The 13,581-nt window shown below is 37.5% G+C and overlaps 1 protein-coding gene across 1 annotated transcript in view; it reads right to left on the bottom strand.

Annotated features, from left to right (window-relative positions):
* The window catches only part of EYS (eyes shut homolog), a gene marked incomplete at its 5' end in the record, with an annotated part of 1,363,978 nt that overhangs the window by 949,109 nt on the left and 401,288 nt on the right, over positions 1 to 13,581 (bottom strand). The window contains 1 exon segment of the mRNA XM_079781621.1: positions 4,196 to 4,455. Within this exon segment, the coding sequence (XP_079637747.1) occupies positions 4,196 to 4,455 (260 nt within the window).

Genomic DNA, 13,581 nt, shown 5'->3' with positions numbered 1-13,581 from the left:
AATTTTAAACAAATAGGATTATATATAAAACAAACCTGTATTGAATTATTATTGCTAAATATGTCTCTGTCTACCTATTTTTCACTAAAAATTGTTCAATAGCATAGGGACCAAATTAACTCACCTGACCTAAATTCTAATCAGACCAGAGCATTGCTCTTACTTTCTCTTGCAACATGATTGAGATAGTTCTGATGTTTTACTACAACTGTAAAATTTAAGTAGCTCATATTGCACCAAGATCAATTAGAATGTTTTGACTATAAGTTTCAATCTCACTAAGCAAAATAATTTCCTGCTGAGCAATCAATTTGGCATAAAGTCAAATTTTAGTTTCTGTACTTGCTGGTTTCTTAGGGTAAATTTTAATGTAATTTATAATTTAGTTGTCTAGTCTGTAGTCACATCATTGCTGTGGTTCTAGGATTTCATACGTATCCATATTTAAATTGAGGTAGAACCAATAGATTGACTAAAAACCATTAACAGAATTTCAGAAACATGTGCTAAACTCAGATCTTAAGCCCTAAATCTCTTTGCTCATAACATGCTATGTTCTAGTCACTTGACAAACACCAACAACTTCAGAGTTCCAGGGGAACTTCCAAATCCTATATCTGCATAAGATGTTGAGTCTTGAGTTCTTTCTGATATGAAATCTCAGTATTCTTCAAAATAGAATTTGATCAAAATATTTTCTTTAAAAAATAGATATAATGGCTTTGACATAGGCCCTGATTTATTTATTTACTTTCCCTCTTATTTATGCATTTATTTATTGATTCTTTATGTGCCCTGTCCTGGGATAGAACCCTTGACATATCAGCATGATGCTCTTAACCAACTGAACCACCCAGCCAGGGCCATTTCTATGATTTTTTAATGTTCAACTTTTACCAATATTTTCTATTGGAATATTTGCATTTTATTTATTTATTTGTAATAGCTCTATTTTTAAAATTATCTTTATTGTTGAAAGTATTACAGATGCCCCCCCCCCCTTTTATTCCCAACGACCCCCCTCCACCCTGCACCCACCCCTCCCAGGCCTTCAACCATATTAACAACTATTAAAGTAAATTAGGGTATAATTTCTAATATATTCAGTCAGCCTCCTTTTAATATTCTGAAGTAGTTTTTTAAAGTAATGTCATAGTACTTTAGCTACAGAAGTTGAACTATTAAAGGCAACATAAGCAAATATTTTTACTGCAGTTAGACCTCACAGAAACTCACTCCTACAATCTCTTATAAACATTTTTTTTCATTTAAAACTATTTTTCCTGATTATATATTTGTCGTGCATAAATGACTTGCACTTCAAATATCTATGGGCTGGATCACAACTAGAAAGGGACCAATGATTGAGCCTACCTGCCACTCCATCCAAAGCATTGATTTCATTAGTCACATTTCTCTGGAAGCCTTAAGTAGAATGATGAAATTCCAAGAAGAAATACAAGATTTTACTTATATATAGTAGTAAAATCTGAATCATCCCCGAGATATTTTTGTAGATGCTCAAGAGGGTGGAAAATCTTATCTAGTTGATAGGTGATGATAACATTTTATTATATCTCTGAACTTATTCCCACAACGGAAAAGGAATCTCACTACATTATATAAATTCACTGACTGCATTTATGAATTGCAAATGAATTATAGAAAATATATTTGAAAAACCATGCCTATCTTGTAGAAAATTATCTCTGTTGAAAATAGAGGAGATTTTATTTAAATTTAGAAAATATACTGCTGCCCTTCATTAAATATTTATATATTACTTACATTCTGAGAATATATTTGTAGGACAAATAAAGCACAATGAAATAATCCTTCTGAATAAAAGCAGCCAGCTATTGACTATTTTTTTTTAAAAAATCACTCTCAATTTTTTGTTAAAAGAAAATTTATTCATTTAAATTATGTACTTCATAATTACTAGGTTAGCAGGACCTCAAATGCTTGCCTCACATTTTATCCTGTCTTGATTTTCCTGCCTCATTCCCGAAAACATTTATCATATGCTTTATATGCCCACATTATATGCTCTCTACGCATGTTATTTTTGCAAAATACAATTACTAATAATGTTTCTGCTTCTAGTTACAATCCCTGTGAAGGCCCAGAAGTTTCTGTCGTATACAGAGGTGCAAGCACTTGCCTCTATATTCTTATAATAGACTAGAAGCCCGTTGCACGAAGTTTCGTGCAATAGACCTTCCTTCACCTGGCTGCCGGCACCAGTTTTCCGCCAGCAGCAGTGTTCCTCTGGCCACCCACCAATCAGAGCACCTCCCGCTGGCACGATTGGCCACCCCGAGAGGAACTCCGATCCGTGGGTGGCCAGAGGAAAACTGCTGCTGGCAGCCACGCAATTGGCCACCCCGAGTTCCGCCACTGGCGCCTTCTGCCAGCTCCATCGGTCCTCCCGCAGTGCCAGCCATTGGGGCCTACGGGAGGAACGGGGGGCGGGGACTCGGAAGTCCCCGCCCCCCGCTCATCCTGTCAGCCCAATTGGCCACCCCAAGTCCCACCCCCAGCCTGCCGCCGGCCCAATCATGGGCATAGCGGAGTGATGGTTATTTGCATACTTCCCTTTTATTAGGTAGGATTACCTTATATAATCAACAAGTTTTGAACAGTTTGTAAAAACAAACAGAAATAGATTTGACTAAGGTACCTAATTAATTGATATAGTCTAAGCTGGCCTTTTTGGACAGAAGATTAAATAAGTGTTATTCTTATCTTTAAAGGACTCCTATTCTAGTAGAGCCAGACACGCACCCATGAGTGACTATTAAGAAATAAATAATAGTTGCACACCTCCAAACACAATGTGATTTTTATATTGTGCTTATGACACATCCCAGTTACAATAAAAATATATGATGTGCTAGTTTTATGGCAGAAGCATCACTGCTGAAGGTGGCAATAGTCCTTGTGTAGCCAGCAGGATGTGAGCAGTGACCTTTAATCCAGACTACTTGTGCATTACTCAGACTGCCCTCAGTTACAGTGGAAGAGATCCCAAATCAAGCATCCTTGGTAGAAGGTAAAGTTATTGACTGATGATGTGACCCAGAAAGTTAGAAGTAGCCTCACTACAGGTATGGATGGATTCAGAGATTCCAAGAATATTCTTTGATGTGCCCATTCTCTATCTCCTCCTTGGTCTTTCTCTTGTAGTACAAAGTAGTCACAACAGTCACATGATACTAGTTTAGCAATCTAAGCAGAAAGAAGTAATGCTTATAGATAGCTCCAGGAGAAAGGTTACAGCTAAGCATTTGATGACCCTAGATCAGCAATACCCAACCTTTTTCATCTCATGGCCCGCAGAAACTAATTACTAAAATTCTGCAGCACACCAAAAATATATTTTTCATTATTTGCCAATCTGATCCCTTCCTCCAAAATAGGTATAATTTTGATTCATTCACACAAGATGGCTATTGTTGTGTTGGCTATTGTCATTTTTTTGTTTGTTTTTTTGACAATATAAGGGAAAGAGATCAGTGCCCCTGACGAAATGGTCAGGCATTGCATGTTTGTTTGTTTGTTTTTTAATCCTCACACAAGGATATTTTTCATTGATTTTTAGAGAGTGAAAGGGAGAGGGAGAGATAGAGGGAAAAACAATGTAAGGGACACGTTGATTGGTTGCCTCCTACAGGAGCCCTGATCGAGCCTGCAACCAAGGTATGGGCCCTTGATTGGAATTGAACCAGGGACCCTTCAGTTCACAGGCTGACGCTCTATCCAGTGAGCCAAATTGGCTAGGGCCAGGCATTGCATGTTTTAAAAATTCTTGTGGCACACCAGTGTGCCTGCAGCAGCACACCATTTGAAAACTCTTGCCCTGGTATTGCCAGTAACAGTACATGGACAAGATTATTCAGAAAGAAAAACTGTTAGCAAAGAATGAGAGAGGATTTCTGAGAGAAAGAAAAGAGAGAGAGAGAGAGAGAGAGAGAGAGAGAGAGAGAGAGAGAGAGAGCCCACAGCTACAAAGTTTCACCCTTTCCCTTTTCTCTATTACTATTTAACTTTTTATATTATTCCCCCAGTACGTGTATATACCTGCATTTGGAGTCAGATACTCCCACATCCCCCAATGGTATTCTCTCACCCATTCTTAAGAAGCCATCATCCATAGAGAAAAAAACAAAGCAAAACAAAAATAAGCTCTTACCTTCTCTACACATACAATAATGATTTCCATCCACCAAACTCAAGCATGTTGAGTTGTTTCTGCAGGGGTCAGTGAGAGGATCACAGGGGTTAGAGTGTTGATGGCAGAATGTTCCAGTATAAAAAGGTGGGCACAGGCATACAAATTGCCCAGGGATGGTAGACTCCTGACAAAGAGCTCCATTCAGGCACGGGTCAGAGTCACATTCATTTATTTCTTCACCACAGTTTTGTCCAGTCCATCCGGATGTACATTCACAGCTGAAATAAAATTTTAAGATAGCTGAACAATGCTGATTCAAATGTATTCATTGTATTTTCAATGTAATAACTACATTGGACTATGTGGCCTTTTTATTTATGACAAGATCAATAAATGACGCATACTTTAAAAATAGTTTGCCTGATTTCCTTAGAGAATTTAATGTATATTACTACAAAACTGACTACATTGGCTGAAATACAATTTAAGAAGCATTTGGTAAATTTCTAATATAGTTAGGCACTGAGACATATCAGAGAACAAATGTGCTACCAATTTCAATTTTAGCAATTATTGAGATGAATTACCAATTGAGAAAATTTTTTCAATTATTTCTTTTATGTAAAATAAGTTTTACCAATGGGATCGCTGTTTATAAGCCTTAGGTGATATTTAATTCAAAATATTTAGCAACATGTGATTTTTATAATGACCAGAATATTTATAATAAGGTGCACCTTTATGTTAAGCATCTTTGTTTCAATTTTTGTATGCTTTAAAAATATATTTCCTATTAACATATGAATAATGTGGAAAATTTTAAGAGAAAGCAAACAAATAAAAATTAAGGCATCTGGATCTTGTCTGTACATCACAAACTTTAGCTCATTTTAAGTCTCAGCCATCCAATATCTGTCATTCTCTTGGAAATATTTGACTTCAAATTGCATTTTTAGCCAAACATCTCCCAGCAAACTAGGCTACTAGTAAGTTCTGCTACTAAGAGCAGAGGAATTCTGACAGGAATTCACAGGAAAAACTGTTTTCTACATAAGTATTATGCAAATAATGGAAATGGACAGGCAATAATGAAACGTGCCAATATGGGGTAAATGTGAGGATTGTTGATTGACTGGCTGAGTGAAAGTCAACCAACAACTGTGGGCAGGTTCAGAGACAGAACTCCTGTCAGTCTGCGGGCAAGGCAGAGCCCCCAGTCTTGAGTAAATGTACTGTCTGACAAATAACAAAGCATGAGACAAGGCATAGAAGATATTAGAAGTATAATTTTCAGAAAAGAATTTCTTTACTGACAGATTAAGGTAACTTGAAAAGAATATTACATTGCTAAAACATCTAACTTGCTTCTTATTATTTTGCTGAAAAGAAAAAAAAGGAAGGATAAAAAGGAGAAAAAGAGAAGGGAAGGAAGCAGAGAGGAAGGAAAGGGAGAAAGAAATAAAAAGGAAGGAAAGGAGGAAAGAAGAAGAAAAAGAAAAGAAAAACTAAGTAAATAGCTTAATTTTCAGTGTCAAAGCCCCAGGAAGATCTTGCCCATTCTGTTTGAATAAGTACAGAGGATATCAATATAGTGAGAGGAGACAGTTGAATGACTAGCATGCACTGGTACTTAAAATTAATTCTAAATAGATATGATACCTGTTGAAATTAATACTAAAATGAATAGGAGGAAAGATAGTTTTAGGCATAACTGACTAATAATGTAGCTACTAATTCCATAACATTGTATTCAATCTGATAAAAAAAGGTAGATTTTATAGATATTTTTTTAATTTGGTAGTGTGCAAAGTGATTGCTATGAGGCAAAATGAATATTTCTTTCTATGGTATGTTTGCCAAAGGCAAGCTTTACAAATAAAATAATTCATACCTTAGAAATACAAAAATTATTCTAGGGATGTTATTTATTTTAAGAATGAATAAAAATCCTTGATATTTTTATCTTTCTTTCTAAAAAATAATGACTTTTTTTGGTGGCTATTTGCTATAATTTTCCTAGATTGTCCTGGTTAAGGCCTATTACCCCAGAATAATTATTTAGAGGGTACCCATTAACTTAATTTTTTTTTCTATGGTGTTACTCTCTTCATCTCTGATTATCTGCTATATCCTTTAATGGAACTGATTATTTTCCAAAAAAGATTGTACTATCACTTATTCACTAATCCTGCACATGGTTTCACCTTGCTTTGAAATTTGCTTGCCACACCCTTTAGGAAGTCATCACGTGTACTAACTTGTATTGTAAATATTTCATGGTTTTTGCCTACTATTAAGCTTTTTATTCCTTGATGTGTAAGAATTTTCTGAATATTTTTATTCTCATGCACATTATATGTTGAAAATATAGATATTAATATATGATCTTCAGTTGGAATCATATGGACTTACCTGAATTTCTTTCATTTGGGTAATTGAGAACCAGAGGGCTTAATAAAATTGGTAATCTCAGAGAATTGTAAAGATTAAATGCAATAATGAACAAAAAGTATATGTGGTTTCTGATGTCATCAATGCCTAGCAACCTACAGTGGTAATTAGGTTCTGCCACAGAATTTTAATATGCATTTGTTACCCTACTTATGGCTCAATAAAATATGCATCTAAGGAATGGGTATCACTTCAATTTCTAGTGGTACTTTCTATTTATTTGTCAAGTCATTATATATTAAAATTGTCAAATATATTATCCAATTTGATACTTCTAATAAAACATTTAAATAAATAGAAGAGATGTTCATATTCTTACTATACAAAAGGGATTTGAAGTCACTTTATTTCTAAGGGGTGTTGCACAAATATTCACATTTTTTTCTTATATTCTTTCATGAGTACATGATTTCAATTGGACTACTTTAAAAGAATTGTGAATAACCTACAATTCTTGACTATTTAGCATATGTGCTGAAGGTTTGTTTTATCATCTCACATAACAGGTGGCCCAAGATTTCATGTGGTGTCCTTACAAGGATCAAATCCTCTGGAAAGCATCTGGCCATATGCCAATAGGACTAATGATGCCAAGACGAGGACTATGGAGATGAATGGATATTTTGTAGAAAATAAGTTCCAAGGAACAAAGTCACTACCAATAACTAATAATCAGACCAACACATGCCTATATTTGAATCTGCTTTTGTACATGTCAGAGGAACTAGTCTTGGATAGATGGAAAACTACTTTTATGTGAGAGCTTCAATCTCATCTTTAGGTTGAACCATGAAGTAATTTGGGATTCAATCTGATCTGCCAGGATTTTCCAAACTCACAGCTAGAAGCAGTCTTCATGGATTAAAATAAACAAGCATAAACACAACTGTATAACATTTCAAGTGTACACTTTCCAGTAGTAAATACTGGAAAACTAACTGAGTATGTGCTTAAAGATAGACTAATATATTCTAACTAGAGGCCCGGTGCACAAAATTCATGCATGGGAGGGTGTGTCCTTCAGCCTAGCCTGCACCCTCTCCAATCTGGGACCCCTTCAAGGATGTTGGACATCCCTCTCACAATCCAGGACTGCTGGCTCCCAACTGCTCGCCTGCCTGCCTACCTGATTGTCCCCTAACTGCTTCTGCCTGCCAGCCTGATAAACACCTAACCACTCCCCTGCCAGCCTGATCGACGCCTAACTGCTCCCCTGCTGGCCCGATTGCTCCTAACTGCCCTCCCTTGCCAGCCTGGTTGCCCCTAAATGTCCTCCCCTGCAGACCTGGTCACCCCCAACTGCCCTCCCCTGCTGGCCCAGTCAACCCTAACTGCCCTCCCTTGCCAGCCTGGTTGCCCCTAACTGCCCTCCTCTGCAGGCCTGATCTCCCCCAACTTCCCTCCCTTGCAGGCCTTGTCACCCCCAAATTCCCTCCCCTGCAGGCCTGGTCACCCCTAACTACCCTCCCCTGCCAGCCTGGTTGTCCCTAACTGTCCTCCCCTGCAGGCCTGATCACCCCCAACTTCCCTCCCCTGCTGGCCCGGTCACCCCTAACTGCCCTTCTCTGCATGCCTGATCACCCCCAACTGCCCTCCCTTGCAGGCCTGGTCCCTCCAACTGCCCTCCCCTGCCAGCCACCTTGTGGTGGCCATCTTAAGTCCACATGGGGGCGGCCATCTTGTGGGTTGGAGTGATGGTCAATTTGCATATTACCTCTTTATTATATAGGATTCACTGTCTTCCCTAGTGAGGGAACCAAAAATTCATTAGCATAAAATACATTGAATTCTTTCTAAGTAAGAACAATATTTCAATTTTAAATGTTGATTTAAAGTACCAAAGCTAATGACAGAAAGTAAAGTAGACTTCACTGATATAAAATAGAGGGGAAAAAAGACAATTCATTAAAAAAATTCATTGTTTTAAAAAATGTAGTAGATTCAAATTTCTGAATATTAACCATTCTATATGCTTACTTTACTATAAATATTGGTATGTAATAATTAAATATTATTTGACAATGCTTATCTATGTTTGAACCTGCTTTGCATAACTATACCAGGTTTGTTTGCTATAAACATATAAATCCAAGACTAACAGTATACTTAAAAGATCTTTTCTTATAAAAATTAGTTCACCTATTGTTTGTTGCAGCCATTACTTGTATGCAAAATAAAATTCCCACCAAAACTATTAGGCAAAAAATAAATTATGAGACAGTGAGTCATAAAATAGTATTATAGTTTTAATATCTTAAAAATGAGAGGCATGGAAAAAGGAAGAAGTAAATAATATCGTCAATAAAACGATATTAACAATGAATTCTAAAATGGTCACTAATATATTTTTAACCACTGCAATCCTCTTGGAGAAAAATGTGGAAAAACTTTTAGCTCATTGAGACTGCTAAAATTTATTTCAAATAAAAGATTTATATTATTAGTGAGCATTAAAAGTAGAAAGCAGTATTAAAGAACACTCTGAAGAACACCATTAAAATGTTAATATGTAAAAGCACACAAGAAGATTGACATGGATGAAATTAAAGGATGGAGATGACCTAAAAATTTCAGCGAGGGACATGAGGGGACCCATAGAAAGTATACTTATCTTCTTTATGGGCAGAGACCATGCTTAGACAGATTGCTATATATAAAAGATGAAACAGAACAAAAAAAGGAAAAATAAGAAAGTTGGACTGCTAATCCAGGCTACAGAATAAAAGGAGCCTTCAAAATTAGGACAAAATGTAAACCACTGTATGAAAAAACGTTGTTGTATTCTAAGACTATGGCATGCTCCAAGGTAAAAGAGTTACTGCTACACAATTGTATTAATACTACAATTTTCCATTTCCCACTCAATGCACTCTTCAATATATCCATATCTATATATATAAAATGCCAACGACCAGAATGCCTGAATGACTGGTCGCTATGATGCCCACTGCAGCCGACCAACTAGCCAGATCGAGGGCGAGGCCAGCCTGCTCACCTCCCGCATCCCTTCCCCCACCACCCACCCAGCCCGATCAGCCCCTATCAGGGCAAGCTGGCCAGACCCCACCCATGCACGAATTCATGCACTGGGCCTCTAGTTTATAATAATAGTCTTAATCAATGTGCCCATTATACCAAGTATATCTTTATATATTTTGCAGGTAGTAGTTAATTTAGTTCTTCCTTGAGAAAGATATTTTAACACATACATTTTTAGAAAACTAGAACTCTGAAAAATGACCTGAGCAAGTTTACACAGCTACTACTATAAGGCATTTGAATCTGTAACTCCTGACCCTCTAAGTATATGTTTTTACTCTATAAGCCATACTGTCTCTTGTGCTTCCAAAGATTTTCTACATATACAAAAGTGCATATATCCTAACATATAACACAGTGGAAATCCAGTTTATATATTATAGTTTATATGTTATACAATGACACCTTGAAATGAGTATTTTTCCAAGTCATTACATAAATATATATAACTTATTTCAATTACTCCAGATACTATAACTAGTACCCTTTTACTATCATTTATGTTATGTGTTATTTTTTTGCTTTTGTAAGCAATGAAACAAAAAACTTTGAAGGCATATGTTTGTGCTCTTGCATGTATATATTTATAGAAGTAAAATAAAAGCATTTGGCACTCACTCATGGTGAATGCATTACAGGTTCAATTCCCCAGGAATTAAACTCTGAGATGAAAATTGGCATGCTAGAAGTTTACTGTGGAGTGCGTTTGAAATGTGTGCAATGTTTTTGTAGATATTTATATCACAATAAAGCTTTTGAAAAAGAAAAGAAAACATCTGTGGGAGAAATAAAGATGCAGAATGAAGCAGAAGACAAATTGCAGTGCAAAGTGTATGGAAACTCCCCAATCCAATTGGGAGCTCTAAAGCAAGGATGACCTAGTAGAGTTGTCTCAGACCTAGGAGCAGGGGATCATTCTTTGTGTCCCTGCATCAACCAAACATTGGGTGTGAGCTGTCCCCCCTAAAAAGGAGTGCCTCTTTCCAGCTGAGGGCAATTCTCATAGCTATCAGCCACCAACATTCCCAGGAGTTTCAGTTCTAAGATGAAGGCATTCACTAGCACCTATCTCTATATATAAAAGCCAAGTGACCAGAATGGCAGAACAACTGGAACAACCAAAATGACCAGTCGCTATGAAGTGCACTGTGGCAGCCAACCGCCCCAACCTCCCATGGCCCCTCTCCCCAGCCGGCCCAGCCCCTTGATTGGGCGCCACACCCTGATTGGGGGAAGGGATGGCCAGCCAACTTCTTGCATCCCCTCACTTCCACCGGCTCAGCCCCCATCAGCCCCCACCGGGGCAGGCCGGCCAGACCCTACCCACACACAAATTCATGCACCGGGCCTCTAGTAGCTAATAATAAGGTATTGTGTACTTTGAAATATATTAAAAGGAGATATCCCATGTTAAGTATTCTAATCACAACACATACACATACCTACTCACATAAACATATACAGACTACAAAAACACAAGAACACAAGGAAATTTTAGGAGGACAGGAATATGTTTGTTACCTTGATAATGGTGATGATATCATGGGTGTATTCATATATTCAGGAACTGGGGAAATGACAGTTGGAACCAGTGAATGCACTGTGAGCTACATCTGGGTCAGGTGCATTTATAACCTTCTCTCCTTATGCCCCCATTCTATAACCAGGGCAATGAAGCATCAGAAACCTAGATATCAATGTCAAATTCAATTCACATCCAACAGCCTTAAATTATTTGGCATTTTTTCCTCCTAAATGTAGTTACAGAAGAAAATGGCCACAGGTCCTGTTGGTGGAATCATTACTGTATCTTGATGTGGTGTTGTAGGGTGTTTTCTCTTAGGCACCTGGCCTCTCCTTTATCCAGTGAGTTTGGGCTCCAAAACCCAGGCATGGGATCATTACTTGTAGCTGGAGAGGCTTCCCTTAGCTTTCTAATTATTCATTCTTGATTTATTTTGATTGTGTGGATTGAGAAATATCTTTGTTACCCATTAATCAATTCTTCCCTAGATACAATGTGTTCTATTATGTGTCTCCAGGTTTCTTCAAGGATCAGGGTCCCCCTTACTGCCTCTCTAACCTTGGTGATCATTATAATTGGCCATACTTGCTCTAAAGGTTATTTAGAAGGTCACCTGGTCTTTTTAAATTCCAAAATCCTATCATCACCATTCCTTACAGGGAGCCAATTTTGGTAACAGCATCTCCTATAATCAGTCCTGGCCCATAGGGGATGATCAATACTAAGCTTCTGAATGAAATCAGTGCCCCTCTGAAAGCATATATCATCTCTGTGATAAAAGAGTGCCTCCAGGCCCTCCTGCAGAACAAGATTAGTTTTGTGACCTTACTTGAAGCACATAGTTTAGTGTGCTCATTTCTCTGAGCTCTTGATATTTTTCACTGGTTTTCATATTAACTATTATTTTTTAATAACAATTGTTATTGATTGTTATTTGTTAATTGTTACACTACCATCAATTTCTCCAAGCTTCCAAGGATTGACAAACCAAGTACAGAAGGGTTGAGAGAGGAAATAGGACAATATTTATATATATGTTCTACCTAGGTCCTGAGAGACAGGTTATTCTTGATGGACATTTTTACAAGAGATTTCTCTGCCTTACTTTCCTTCTCCGTTTTCCCTTCTCCATCATCTGTTTCACATATTTCTTCCTATAAATTGATATCTTCTTTTAAAATAAATAAAAAGGAGTGCGAGTGTTATATATACATATACTAAAGGCCCGGTGCACGAAATTCATGCATGGCGAGGGGAGGTCTCTCAGCCAGCCTGCACCCTCTTACAATCCAGGACTATTGGCTCCTATCTGTTTGCCTGCCTGTCTGTCTGCCTGATCACCCCTAACTGCTCTCCTACCTGCCTGATTGTCCCTAACCCCTCTGCCTGCCTGCATGATCACCCCTAACTGCCTCTGCCTTGGCCCCTGCTGCTGTGGCTTTGTCCGGAAGGACATCTGGAATGACATCCTGAAGGTTGTTTGGCTGTTCAGTCTAATTAGCATATTATGCTTTTATTATTATAGATGCTCTTAAAGATGCTAATTTTAAATTTTAATGAAATAATAAACTCATAATCTATATATAGATAGAAAAGCCTAAGCGACCAAGTGACAGAATGACCGAACAACTGGTCAACTAGTCACTATGAAGCCCACTGACCACCAGGGAGCTGACGCTCAATGCAGGAGCTGCCCCCTGTTGGTCAGTGTGTTCTCACAACCAACCTCCCATGGTCCCTCCCCTTTCCAGCTGGCCCTGATTGCCCTGATCAGGACCTCTGGCCAACCTCCTGTGGCCCCTCCCCCCGGCCAACCTCCCATAGAGGGTAACTAATTTGTTAGTTGTTATACTACCATCAATTTCTCCAAGCTTCCAAGCAGTCCCATAGGCCCCACTCGCTGGCCAGGCTGAGGGACCCCACCCTGTGAAGGAATTTGTGCACTGGGCCTCTAGTAATTTTTATATTTCTAAATATTTGTTAGCTTTCTTCTTATGTAAGTTTTATTTTTATATATAGGGTGTCCCCAAAAAATGTATACATACTTTAACAGCTGATAGCTCAATTTTGAAAATGAAATGTATTTTAATAAACACTGCCTTCATAATTATTCAAAGTGCTTTTATACATTTTTGGGTCACCCTATACATATATTTTTATTAACAGAATATCAATATACTGAAATTTTGAATGTTTTCTTGCTTTTTCTATTTTCATATATAAATTTCTAAAGCATTTTAGAGTCTTATTTAATATACTTTATTATATTCATCTATATCCTCCTAAACTCTAGTTCTATAATGTGATTTTCCCATGCCAAAGTCTTTTTATTTTTAATTTCATATTATAGATGCTGTAATATTGAATTGGGAAAGTAGTGTGGATGTTA

The sequence above is a fragment of the Cnephaeus nilssonii genome, assembly GCF_951640355.1.
Source record: "Cnephaeus nilssonii genome assembly, chromosome: 9".
NCBI lineage: Eukaryota > Metazoa > Chordata > Mammalia > Chiroptera > Vespertilionidae > Cnephaeus > Cnephaeus nilssonii.
This window is presented reverse-complemented; position numbering and strand designations above follow the sequence as displayed.